At 36.4% G+C, this 13,875-nt stretch overlaps 2 protein-coding genes across 2 annotated transcripts; one reads left to right on the top strand and one right to left on the bottom strand.

Moving 5' to 3' along the window:
* Positions 1–581: 581 nt before the first annotated feature.
* On the bottom strand, positions 582–1,563 carry GCK72_017113 (uncharacterized protein; the record flags this gene model as incomplete). The annotated part of the gene is made up of 3 exons (XM_003089764.2): positions 582–719; positions 1,051–1,212; positions 1,267–1,563. 3 exons carry the CDS (start codon positions 1,561–1,563, stop codon positions 582–584), a joined length of 597 nt encoding a protein of 198 aa, XP_003089812.2.
* A 9,579-nt stretch (positions 1,564–11,142) lies between these two features.
* On the top strand, positions 11,143–12,381 carry GCK72_017112 (uncharacterized protein; the record flags this gene model as incomplete). Its single annotated transcript, XM_053731893.1, has 7 exons — positions 11,143–11,303; positions 11,353–11,460; positions 11,509–11,569; positions 11,615–11,713; positions 11,794–11,846; positions 12,080–12,292; positions 12,342–12,381. 7 exons carry the CDS (start codon positions 11,143–11,145, stop codon positions 12,379–12,381), a joined length of 735 nt encoding a protein of 244 aa, XP_053580806.1.
* Positions 12,382–13,875: the final 1,494 nt, after the last annotated feature.

Raw genomic sequence — 13,875 nt, 5'->3', positions numbered from 1 at the left:
ACACATAATAAAACACATATCTGTATTATTTTGATCAGAAAATAAGAATAAAATCATTTTTGAGTGAAAAAAATTAGAAAAATTATTTTTTCCAAAATTAAAACTTTTTGATGATGGTTTGTAGAAAAACTCAAGACACGTCTTTTGATACATGTTTCGACACATTTGGAGCATTTTTTGATGAGTTATAAAGACTTTCCCGTGACCACTACTTTTGACATCTGGAGCTCTGGCACGATGGTCGGAGTTTAAGAAACCGATTCAACATAATTTTTTATTTTATTTTGATTATTTCCAACATTTTGAAACAAAAAACTCAATAACTCCAAGAGAAAAATAAAAAGTTTTTTTTTCGGATTTTCAAATCAAGATCAGGAATTATCGATTATCGAAAAAATCAGTGATGGAAATTTTTCAAAAAACATATATCCCTATTGATGAATACTTTGGCTACCTTTGAAAAAAAAGTTTTTGCAAAACGGACACGATTGAGCAGAGTTACACATAAAAGTATGAAGGGGTGCTCACTTATGCTCGCTACTGTATCTTTTATTAATTCTACAAAATCAACAAAAAATGCATCATTCAGTTTTAATTCGTTGCAATAAAGTTTCTTCAGGACCCGGTAATTCGATACAGAAATATTTGAAAGTGAGACAGAAATCGTAGATACAATGAAGCAATGCGCAGACATGGATTTGCTGCCCGCCTTGGGGATTCTGGAAAGATGAAATTTTTAAAAGTGTTGTAGATCAAAGCTATGGCTACATATTTTGAAATATTTGCCTTTAAAAATGGATCTTACAGCCGCAAACGGAGAGACGCGGACAGTCAGACACTCTAGCTTCTCTGCGTCGCTCCACCGCCTCTGCCAACCTATTTTTAGAGCCGGTTATCTCAAAAATGTGAAGAGCTATCAAAAAGTTGTCAACTACAAAAACGTAGATCAAAACTAGCTCTATAATTTTGCAATTGACAGTTTCTTGAGAGCTTTGCTAGTTTTGGAGAGACGCTTCTTCAAAGCTTGAAATCCACAAACATACCACTAACCTGATAAAAAAGAATCACAATAGCGATTATCCCAAAAATGACAGGTCCAATACCATATCCATATTTCAAATTGAATCCGCTGAAAACCACAACTTTCCACGTGTATCGAATATAAAATACCGGATAAAACACATTGAGAAGACAGTATATGGTATAATAAGTCTGCAATTTGTTATAAATTGATCAAATATTTTCAAAATTTTGAAAATAACTAACCCATCCACTCAAATCTAGCGAATTCAAAATGATAACATGGGAGATTATATAGAGAATTGATCCGATAATTGCGATTCTTATTTTTCTTTTATAATAGCCAACCGATCGAATTTCTTCTAGTGGTGGATTCTCACTAACATACACGTTAAAAGCATAATATGCGCAAATGAAAAACAACAGATACTGTTTTCCAATGATGAACATCCAAACAATTATCGAGACATCCACTGACAGAATTCTAGCAATAAAGTCTCTGGACTCGGACGGTTTTTCTACGACACGGAGGTTATTGAGCATGGTTGAGAGGGAGAATGGCCTTGCTAGAGGGGAAAATCGATGAGTGTCGGTGGTGGCAGATGGTGTAAGAAAGAGGCTACACACAAGAGGCTGCACAAGAGGACCCGTCTCCTTTCTCAGAGGAAGTCGCGCTCTGTCGCATCCGTTGAGAATATATTGAGAATTGAGAAAGGCAGTCTATGCATGTTTTGAGGGGTTTGCAAATCAAACGAGAAAAATAAATCTGGAATAACTGCTGATCTCAGAAACAATTTGAGAAATGATCTGAAAGAAGAAGTGATCCAAACTCCCTTCTGTTCCATAAAGTCAAGGTCTGTTCCGCTGTCAGCCATAATTCCCATCTGATGCCTAAATCATATCTCAAGGAGCCACGCTGATCGAGCCAGGTAGATGGAAAATGACCCTCAAAGTGGTTGATTGATTACTAATATGAACCACAAAGTCCAGAAGTGTATTTTTGATAAGTGCTCAGTATCGGATTCCCAATTTTACAAAATTACCAGTAGATAACAATCATGGAAATGTCTTACATAGAATAGTCTGCTAAATTGAGCTGTTTCAGCGGGAGAAAATCTGTTTCTCAGATAAATTTTGATTTTAGTAAGTATCAGAACTAAGTCAGCGACAACTGATTATAATCGCCTTCTTTTTATTTTTTTTGAGCTCCTAGCCACAAAATCGAAAAACACGCTAAAATTTTGACGCTGCTGATTCTCAGAAAACCTGTGATAGAGCAGATGACATTATTTGAAAATTTCAAAAAAGCTTCCCATTATAGGTTTTTTGAGACGCCGGATCGAATGGCATCAACCATTTTTTCAACAAGGAAAATCTCAGCCCGGCCCGAGATTCGACAAATTTGGAAAAACTTTCTTGCCAACCTAATACAGTGCTGGCCATAATCTTATTCCGCAAGGGTTTTTGGGCCATAACTTTTTTCAAATTGGTCGGATCGGAAACTTTGGGAAAACATATTATTATAGCGTTTTCGTTATATTTAATCAACATTCTAGGTGAAAAATCATGTTTCACAAGTCTTAAATTTTCGAAAATCACGAAAACTCGAGAAATCGCATATTTATATTTCCATGACCGGTGTATCAAAAATAGAACGTGTAATTGATGTTTATACTAATTTTGCTAATGAAAACACTCTTATTTATTTTTTGACCACTGGACCACTACTATCTACTTGTTACCCATATCTTCAGGGCTGTCTAAGTTTTGTAGTTAAAATATATCGAGTTTTGATCTTCAGACATCTGTAAAACTTGGATTTTTGTAGAAAACAGTATCAAAATTCGTGAAAATATTAAGAAAAATGTAGAACATCGTTTTGGTAAGACTTCTATCTGGATGGAAGCCCTAAATTACAGTATCCGTCAAAAGGTTACAAACATTGACCTTTTCAGTGGAAATTGTCCAACTTTGAGAGTGTGTCATAGTAATTTTGATTGTCCCACAAAGTAAATGTTTGATGGATCATATAGATCAAAATTTGAGCTTTACTTTTGTAGTTGACAACTTTATTGTACGGACACTTCCTAGAGAGTTACGTATTGACAAAGTAATTTCTCCATCAAATCGACCTGTTGATTAAAAATAACGAAAACTTCACAGTCTCCCAGACTTGTCTGTCTAGACTCCGAGAAAGAACTGCAAGGAAACTTTTGATCTACCCTCATGAAACGAAATATTTGAGAAATTTGCAGGTCTAAAACGTTATTACTTTAATTTTTAGCGTAAAGCTCAAAGTCAGAAGTAAGAAAATTTCAGTTTTAGAATCGTTCTGAGAGCATTATCCAACCATTCAATCCAAAAATCCTGGTCGAAAAGGTCGAAAAGGCAATTTTTTGATTTGAGATCGGAAAAAAAGGCAATTTTTCGAAAAGGCAATTTTTTGATTTGAGATCGGAAAAATCTACTATATTTGTTCATTTCTCAAAATTATCCAACGAATGATTGCTCAAAACGTGCTCCGGAGATTTTTACACATTTCTGTAGGACGGTTTTTCAATTTGCTCATTAGTTTTCGAGAAAATAACAAAAAACTGAAAGAAATTCGGAATTTGATCGACTTCTCAAAAACTAATGAACAAATTAAAAAACCGTCCTACAGAAATGTGTAAAAATCTCCGGAGAACGATTTGAGCTATCATTCGTTGGATAATATTGAGAAATGAACAAATCCCGTAGATTTTTCCGAAATCAAAATGAAAAATTGCCTTTTCGACTTGAAAAAGTACCTGAAACCAGGATTTTTTAGATTGAATGGTTGGATAATGCTCTCAGAACGATTCTAAAACTGAAATTTTCTTTCTTCTGACCTTGACCTTTACGCTAAAAATTAAAGTAATAACGTTTTAGACCTGCTAATTTCTCAAATATTTCGTTTCATGAGGGTAGATCAAAAGTTTCCTTGCAGTTCTTTCTCGGAGTCTGGGAGACTGTGAACTTTTAAATAAATGTTTTCCAAAAGCTTTAGGTCAATCCGGTCAATTTGAAAAAAATTATGGTTGAAAAACTCTTGCAAAATAAGATTATAGGCAAGACTGTGTGAGTCAAATAATGTGAGTCAAATAATATGATATCCGTATTATGATATATAAAAAGATATCATATCTTGTATTTTTAAGTAGAGATCGTCCAAGTTTGAGAGTATGCCATGGTAATACTGATTGGTTCACAATGTATCTTTTGTCATACATAGATTATCCAAAACGAAAGAAGATCTGAATTTATATAGTTGACAATTCAAAAATTGCTATGTTTTGCATGGAAATGGGCCCATTCAAAAGAAATTTTCTTGTCGATATGTAACTGCTTAGGATGTGTCCAGGGTGCTCCACCGGCGGTAAAATCGAAGAAAAACCGGTTTTTTTCAACCGGTGAAAATCGTTTCCTCAACCGATTAAATTCAACCGGTTTTTCAAAAACAAAAACCGTGTCGCGGAATTAGTGGAACACCAATCCACGACCTTGCAAGATTACCAAAGCCACTACACTCCTTCTCTTTCACACACAACAGTCTACACTAGACTACATCAATTCAATAAGAATACTGATCGATTCCACGTGACCCTTCAACCTTTCTCTTGGACTTCTTCAACTTCGAGCATACTCAAGAATAGACGTGACCTTGGTTCCCCTACTGATAACGATCTGACCTTCCGATAACAATCTGCCTTACTTATAGTGCATATAAGGAAATGGAATCAACGGAAAATCTCACTCTTGTCAATCACAAGCCGATCGTCTCCTCTCGAAATGTCGAACACCGAGCTCTCCATGGAAGTGGATCCAACGGTCCCCTCCACTCCGGCTCCACCTCCGCCAATTGCGTCGTCCGCTCCAGCCGTCCCTACGAAGGCATCGAAGCCTCAAGTGCCCCGCATTGGTCAGTATTTATTGTTGAATAAAGTGTTTTTCCCTTTCTACTGTTCTGTTCTTGCCTCCATATCCCGACAAGGGTAAAATCCCTATTTCGTCGGAACATGGTGCATCGACCGGGAATCGAACCCGGGCCGCCCGCGTGGCAGGCGAGCATTCTACCACTGAACCACCGATGCATACTCCCGAATAGACGTGACTTTTGAAACAGAACAAAAATCGGAAAAATCGATTTTCTTCGATTGTGTTTTGAAAAAAAAACCGTTCGGTTTCGGTTTTCATCGGTTTAGAAACCGATTAAAAAACCGATTAATCTTCGATTTTTGCCGATTTTCATCGGTTTTTTTCTGAAAGTTCAAGTTCTGCAGTAGTTTGCCACGTTTCAATAACTTCATACGTTTTTTCTATTTTTATTGAATAATTGAAAAAAGATGAGAAATTAACCATTTTAACGTACAATCTAAATTGAGAACAGTGCAAAATATGATAGAAACGTGGCAAACTACTGTAGAACTTAAACTTTCAAAAAAACCGATGAAAATCGGTAAAAATCGAAGAACAATAGGTAGAGACCGCAACATTTTTTTCAAACTCATTTTTTCATAAAAATTTCTATCTTGACCTGTTCTTCAGGTAAATGGAAGTACATTCCCAAAATTTTTCCCGAAAATATTCACACTCTCCGAAGTTACAGGACCTTTTAGTCAGCCATGGTTTCTACTGAATTCTCTTGAGGAATTCTTTCGTTTTCCTGACCACGCAAAAAATATTTTCTGTTTTCACGTTCAATCCGTCGAATTTTTGTAAAATTTAGGAAAGTTCGAACCAGAAACCCTTTGATTAAAACACCCGAGTGTTATCCACTGAACTAAACGAACACAAAAGTGACGATGATAATAGGAGAATATATTATTGACGTGATTTTTTTTTAATTCAGGAGAATTTTTTGAAGGGTTTTCAGCATATTTCGAGATAAATCATCAAATATCTAAAGTTCTACAATACGGATTTTTTTATTTCTAAATGGGTCTAGATCGAAATTTTGTGTAGATTCTGATTCCGTCGAGAAACGATGCGAGTCTGACTTGCATTAACCTGAACTATCGGGAAAATTGATTTTCTTTTTCAATCTGTTGTCTTCTGACATCGAAAAAATCACATTTTACAAATCAATGAGCTTCCAAATTTTGACCCCAGATACCTGAAGAGATTTCCGAAAACAATATGTCCAAAAATATATAGGTAATCACTGTAAATTTTTTGAAGTGATGCCTCGAAGTTCAGCTGGCTCCCAAAAAAATTCTACAACACGAAAATTGAATTTTCTTTCAAAACCTATTAGGGTATGTCCAGAACTACTAGAAACAGTAAAAAAACGATGCGAGTCTGACCTACAACGATCTCAACGTGACATTTTTCTGAAAAAATCAAAACGTTTTTTGAGTTTTCTGAGAAAACTAAACATTTGGGTGAAACGAAAGTGTGTTCATCGGATTCTACGTACTCGATTACATAGGGGTCAAAAGTTTTCATTCTGTTTTAGCGTTCTGGGCTCTTAGGGCAGACTGTCAAACATTTCAGACTTGCAACGGGCCGGGCCGGGCCGGGCCGGGCCGGAATGAAAATTTCCAGGGCCCGGCCCGGCCCGGCCCGGTCGGCCCGGAAGTTCAGTACTGAAAAAAATTCAAATTTTTTTTCGAAAATTTCCCGATTTTTTTTGAAAAATATTTCTTAAAAACAATTTTTTGTAGGTTTCGAAGGTTTTTGAAAAATATACTTGAGGAAAAATATGAAAAATTTTCAGAAAATAAATTTTTGGACAAAAAATTGTAGTGAAAAAAGTTCAAAAATTCAAATCCGGGCCGACCGGGCCGGGCCGGGCCGGAGCTTTCTCGGCCCGGCCCGGAATCTTGCAAGTCTGAAACATTTCAATAAGCTCCCCATGACGTCCCAAGAGAAGAAAATGAATAACTCCGCCCACGTTCATTGCGGTCCCTAACAATAGGTTTTTTAATCGGTTTCTAAATCGATGAAAACCGAAACCGAATGGTTTTTTTCAAAACACAATCGAAGAAAATCGATTTCTTCCGATTTTTCCCCGGTGAAAAATCGATTTATTTTTCTAAAAACAGACGAATATTTTAACCGATTTTAATCGGTTTTGAAGTATCGGTGGAGCACCCTGGATGTGTCCGTACAAAAAAGTTGTCAACTACACTGCTCCATATAATGATACGATCAGTACTCAAAAGTTCGAAAACATCAAATGTTTCGAAATTTTCAAAAATCGTGAAATGTACAAACACCATATTCAGTAAGTCCATAAAAGTAAGGGGTATCAAAATTTTGAGAAGTTGGAGCCATACGAGAAAAATCGAAATTTGTGAAAATCGCTGTTTTTAAATTCCATACGATCAGCTGACATAAATTGACTGAAACCGTCCAAACTTATGTAAAAGTAAACTTTCAGTCGATTTTCAGATCAAACAAGCATTCTAAAACTCAAATTCTGTGAAAATTTCAAGCTCGTCCATTTTTTAATGAGCAGGTGTCAAACTCGGATTTGTGATGCATTAAATGACAGAATTGACAGTGTTGAGCTCATGAAAATTATTTTTTCCTAAAACACTTAGAAATTCCGATAGACAGTGAATTTTTACACATCTGACATCAAGTTTCTACTTCTCTCGCGTTTTTAAAGAAAGTGAGAACAGATTTCAGGATGACAAGCTAACACCAGTGAGGGGAAGAAGGTGATGTTTGGGTTCGTGCGGGCCTTTAACTCGAATTTTATGTTTGACCTCTCTATGAAACTGACCAAGAATGAAACTTTAATCATTTATTTAGGCAAAAAGGTAAGTGGAATGTTTGGGAACTTGGAATTGAACATTCAGAACATAACATTCACACTTAATTAAAATAACGTCCGAAGAATCCCTGGATGATTGACTGTTTATGAGGCAAGACAGTTAGAGGACAACTTTCCATTTTTTAAAACAAACTTTTAACAGTCAAAAAACTTTTAGAAATGCCTAGTTTTCTTTTGAATCTTCAAAAATCACTCGAAACCTCGTAGTGTCCGGATAAATTTCAAATTTGTCCCAATCGTTTGGGTGAAATCTCTTGTCTTCCCGAATTGAATTACTTGTAAATAAATGATTAAAGTTTCATTCTTGGTCAGTTTCATAGAGAGGTCAAACATAAAATTCGAGTTAAAGGCCCGCACGAACCCAAACATCACCTTCTTCCCCTCACTGGTGTTAGCTTGTCATCCTGAAATCTGTTCTCACTTTCTTTAAAAACGCGAGAGAAGTAGAAACTTGATGTCAGATGTGTAAAAATTCACTGTCTATCGGAATTTCTAAGTGTTTTAGGAAAAAATAATTTTCATGAGCTCAACACTGTCAATTCTGTCATTTAATGCATCACAAATCCGAGTTTGACACCTGCTCATTAAAAAATGGACGAGCTTGAAATTTTCACAGAATTTGAGTTTTAGAATGCTTGTTTGATCTGAAAATCGACTGAAAGTTTACTTTTACATAAGTTTGGACGGTTTCAGTCAATTTATGTCAGCTGATCGTATGGAATTTAAAAACAGCGATTTTCACAAATTTCGATTTTTCTCGTATGGCTCCAACTTCTCAAAATTTTGATACCCCTTACTTTTATGGACTTACTGAATATGGTGTTTGTACATTTCACGATTTTTGAAAATTTCGAAACATTTGATGTTTTCGAACTTTTGAGTACTGATCGTATCATTATATGGAGCAGTGTACAAAAATGAAGCTCTTCTTGTATTCTATACACTTGATAAACAATTGATGTTGTAATACCATCAGGAGGCCGTCACAAAGTTGGTCGTTTTCAAAAAAAAACTGCACGTGTCGCATTCTTTATGACCATTATCAAAACATTTAATGTGCATTTTTGATTAACAAAAATGAGAACTGTTACCATACACAGGCATTTAAAACTTTTATTCATACTGTATAATAAATGAAGATATTGTGTTTGTTGTTTCTATTTGTAACATTCAGGAAAATGTTATTTTTAAGAGAAATTTGGAAAATGTTATTATTTGAGAGAAATTTGTAGACCTGCTATTTTTTCTATCTATTTGTTTGGTGAGGATAGATCAAATGTTTCTTCGCATATCTCTAACGGAGGCCGTCGAACGTTGAATATGTGTTTAAAAGGTCTGGCGGGCAAGACAGAAATGAAAATTTTTTTGATCTACCTGCATATTGCATATGTAAAAATCTATTTGCAGTGAACATTGTCGGTCTGGACTGTTTTGTTTCTATAATCTCTTACGGCAATTATTTTCTTACCTTGAATTTATTGTGAAAATTATCCACATAACTCTGGCAACATTACACTAAGTTTGATTCTGAATTCGAAATGTAGTACCTCTAATGAACAATTTTGTTATCATCGTTCCATTTCATCAGTGGAAAAAATCTAAATCTAAAAATTTTGAGAGTACCTTATGGACTGAGGGGGTCAATTTTGTTCTTCCGATGTAATGTTCAACTGTCGTCTCGGATTTTTCATAGTGTAAAATATCTCTGACGTTTGTGGATCGGATCAAAACATTCTTTGGTAATAACTCACTAGGGAGTAGACTGTCAAGGCCCGGCTCGGCAAGGTTCAAAAAAAAAAATTTTCCAACATTTTTTTGATTTCCACAAAACAATTTTAACATTTTTGATGTTTTATGGAGCAATCTAAAACCCTTATTCACTCTCACAGTAATTTGTTTTCTAAACATTTCTCAAAATCTATAAAAACGGAACTGTAGTTAACACAATGTGAAGAGTTGAAAATTAAACACCTGTTTGAGATTACATACATCCACGTTTCTATTGGTCAAGCTCGGCTGTCGACACTGAAAAACTATTGAATTTTTTTCAGCTTTTGGGATGAAAATCAGACTTGTTTCGGGTGTCGGAAAGTTAATGCCCGGATTTGAATTTTCGAAACTTTCACAACAAATTTTTTTCAAAAATCTATGTTCTGAAAATTTTCTGTATTTTTCTCAAGTATATTACTCAAAATCCTTTGAAACCTACAATAAAGTATTATTTTTCAAAAAAATTGGAAGAGTTTCAACAAAAATTTGAATTTTTCAGTACTGAACTTCCGGCCCAGCCCGTTGCAAGTCTGATAAAATTCAACTCCACGTGTCTCTGCACTTTTCATTAAAATCACGAATGTTTCACTTTGTTGAAAAAAATTTTCCAAAGTGTTGAGTTGTAAATAGTTGCCAGGGTACTGTAGATATCACAAGAAATTTGTTATAGTTTGCAGTTGTTGGTAGAAGTTAAAAAAAAACATAGAACTCCATTTTCCTAACTGATAGTTTTTTGAATTGTAATTTCTTAGTAAATTACTTGTCAAAGTGGTTCACTACTCAAACTCAAACTTTTTTTATCGGAAATCTCTAAGGACATATGTATACAGTACCAGCCGAAAAGATATCATATTTTCTTTTTCCGTTGAAAAATCCCAACTTTGAGAGTGTGTCATAGTAAAATTAACTGTCCCACATAATAATTCTTTATGATATCAAACAGACCAAGAGTAGAACTCCATTTGTGTAGTTGACAACTTTTTTGTACGGACGCTCCCTAGCAAGTTACATATCGACAAGATAATTTCTTCATCAGATCGACCCATTTTAGTGCAAAATAGTGCGTTTTTTCATAAAAATGACCATAACTCTTTAGAGAGTGACCGTACAGAAAAGCGAATAACTACAACAATGAACCTCTACTTTTTATTTGTATGATCCATAAAAACTTATTCTGTAAGGCAGTAAGTTTTCCTATGACATACTCTCAAAGTTGGACATTTTCAACTGAAAAGGCAAAATATGATGTTATTCTAGCCGGTACTGTACATAAAAGGTAATAATTAGAAAAATGAAGCTCCAATTTTGCTGACCATATTTTGAGAGAATTGAGAACTAGAAGCAACTAGTGAGATTGTGATATTCATCCAAACCTGGTCAACTGGGAATGGGAAACAACAGGCACTTTTCGGTCGGTACTGCATTTATTGTTGGTCGGCGCATTAGCTATTTTTCCTGATTTTGGTTCGGTTTTCTAATTTGATTCACTACACAATGGTTTCATTGATATCACAAATATTTCAGACTACCTCAACCAAAAATAACAAAAAATGGATCGAGGATTTGACAACTTACCCCTGGTAGTAGCGGATCTTCGACAACCACCACGAGACATACGCGCACTAGTGGCTCAATCGATGTTGAATGACTTTCTGGAGACAGGAAAAATGTTTAGGAGAGCGCTGATGCTTTTAGCTCCATATATTCTATCGTGAGTGTCGTATGTAGTACATGAATGAGCCCAATCGTGATTTTTCCAGTATTGGAAAGTGGAGTGTGTTGTCGATTGTGTCCATAACGGGTATTGCATACGAGAATATTGCAAACACCACTTCACCGACAATTTGGCAGTATCCCAGTTTCGTAAAGTAAGATTAAAAATTTACAGAACAAAATAATTCAACCTTGAAGTTTAGTGGTACTTCAGCCTCTACTCTTCCGACATTCTTCCTCACCTTGTTGATGATGGGGCTGAAGGTTTGGTGACTTATTCAAACACTAAATAACTTTTCTCTCTTACAGTACCAAATCGCGGGTGAGCCAAGGATTCGTGTCCATTCCCTCGACCGGACAACAAAATTCGTGTGTTGTGTTGCCCTCGTCGCTGTTTTTTTCGGAGCAGTAAGTAGAGGAATCATTGGAACAAATGCAGGCTACTCAATTCTATATAGTAAGTTGAGTTCATTAATTCACATTTACAGCAAACCTGTACCATAAACAAACTTGAAAACTCAACAGTTTTCGAAAAGATTGTGTAGATAATTCATCGAATGCACACACACCAAGATGGCATCCCCTTAAAAAGGCAAATTCTTCTTCTCCTTGCCCGCGTTACTTTCTCATTTTTAAAAAATCACCGACATTGAAACACGATTTTCTCAAAAAACACAAAACCTCCCAAAGTGGGAGAAATCGTAGTTATCGAGTGTCATATTTCAAAAATTATTGGAAGTAAATATGCAACTTAAGCCATCTTAATTTTTTAAGTATGGGACAAACAAGAGCCAGCATCCACTTGGACTGGCTTGCAAGCGGATTGGAAATTATAAGTGGATACTTGGGATGTGCAATGGCAGTCGTAATTTATGACTTCATAACTTTCGTGGAGTGTTCGGTGCATGTGGGGAGCATTGGAATAGCCCTTTCTTCTGTGTTTATTAGTTGTTGGTACTTGATACAAACGCTGGAACTGAAAATTAGGTATGTGTAATCACTTGTGCTGAAAAATGCATATCAAACATACTTTTAGAACACCAGAGCCAATCCGACCAGAAGCCGACATTGTGTGATTACTCCCCCTGCGTCCCTTCTTTCCTCACCTTTTCCATGGTGATTCTCTAGTCTCCAGATGCTCCGTGGAACGCTTTTTCTGTGTCAACAAGTCTGCGCCCACCCCCAGACTTTGAGATATAGGATGTTATCAATTCCATTTTTCATAGAAAATCCTCCTTCCAGATAATGGATTGATAACATCCTGACAGAGAAATGCGTTCCGCGGAGCATCTGGTTTCTAGAGTATCACCATTCCACTGTCCCCTGTCGATTGTCGCTGTCACCTCCTTGAATTTCATTTCGTTTTTTTTGTTGTGTAGTCTTTATTTGAAGTTCAAGGAGGGGTGGGGGCTGACAGCGATTCGTTATCTCGAATGACAATCGGCAGGGGACCGTGTTTTTTTCTGTACCTTTTTCCTCTTCTCTGTCTGTTACATTCTGTTTTCTTTTCTTCCTTCTTGTCTGTTGAGTTTTGTACCTTTTTCCTCTTCTTGTCTTTTAATTTCTTTTCTCTCTTTTTTCTTGGTGAATTTCTATTATTCAGATGCTCCGTGCTAGACTCTTCTCTGTGGTTTTAAGTCTGTTCTCACCCCCAGACTTTGAAATATTGGATGTTATCAATTCGTTTTTTCGTAGAAAATCCTCCTCTTTGATATCGAATTGATAACATCCGCACAGACGAACAGTCTAGCACGGAGCACCTCTTTTCTAGAAATTCATCAACTCACGTGCCTCTCTCGATGCCAATCGTCGCTGTCGCCTCCTCGATTTTCGTTTTTCATCTCGCAATTCCATTCCGACGATTCGAGGAGGGGTGAGGGCAGACAGCGTGATGATTCCTCCACTCGCATCGCTGAGAGACCGTGTGCTGTTCCTCTCCCTTTCTTGTACCCCCCTCTCTCCATGGATTTTCTCTTCTTTTTCTGTAATTTTTCATTTTAGTCTTATTTCTTGTCATTTCCCCCTTTTTCCCCCTTTTCCTAGCAATTTTCTGGTCTCCTTCTGATCCGTGGTGAGCTGTTTTCTGTGAATTCCAAGGTCTGATCCCTTCCCTCAGACCCCAAAAATCGAATGTCTACAATTCGTTTTTTCGTAGAAAATCCGGGTCCCTGATATCGAATTGAAGACATCGATCCACAGAAAACTAGCTCCCCACGGATTATTTAGTTTCCAGAAAGTCACTAGTACTACTCGGCCTTTCGTTTGATTCCCCTCTTGCTGTTATCCACTTTGTTTTCAATAGCTCGTTGTCTTTCTGTGGTGGGGATGACAATAGAGCTGGAGAAGACAAAAGGGGAAGGGGATGGACAGCAAGGGCTGGAATCAAACGAAAAGTGTCCGTTTCCCCAATTTATTGTTGTTTATTTATTTTTCGTTCTCACTAATTTTCCCGATCTCTCTTCCCAGTTCAACTGGTTTCTCAGCCCGTCTTTCCACTATCGTGTACCTCTTTTGCTCATCCAACACTCAAAACATATCAATAAAATAATCTGGGTTTTAAATATTTCTCA

This window comes from Caenorhabditis remanei, chromosome V (assembly GCF_010183535.1).
Source record: "Caenorhabditis remanei strain PX506 chromosome V, whole genome shotgun sequence".
NCBI classification, from domain to species: Eukaryota; Metazoa; Nematoda; class Chromadorea; order Rhabditida; family Rhabditidae; genus Caenorhabditis; species Caenorhabditis remanei.
Note: the sequence above shows the minus strand (reverse complement) of the source record. Positions and strands in the feature narration are given on the sequence as shown.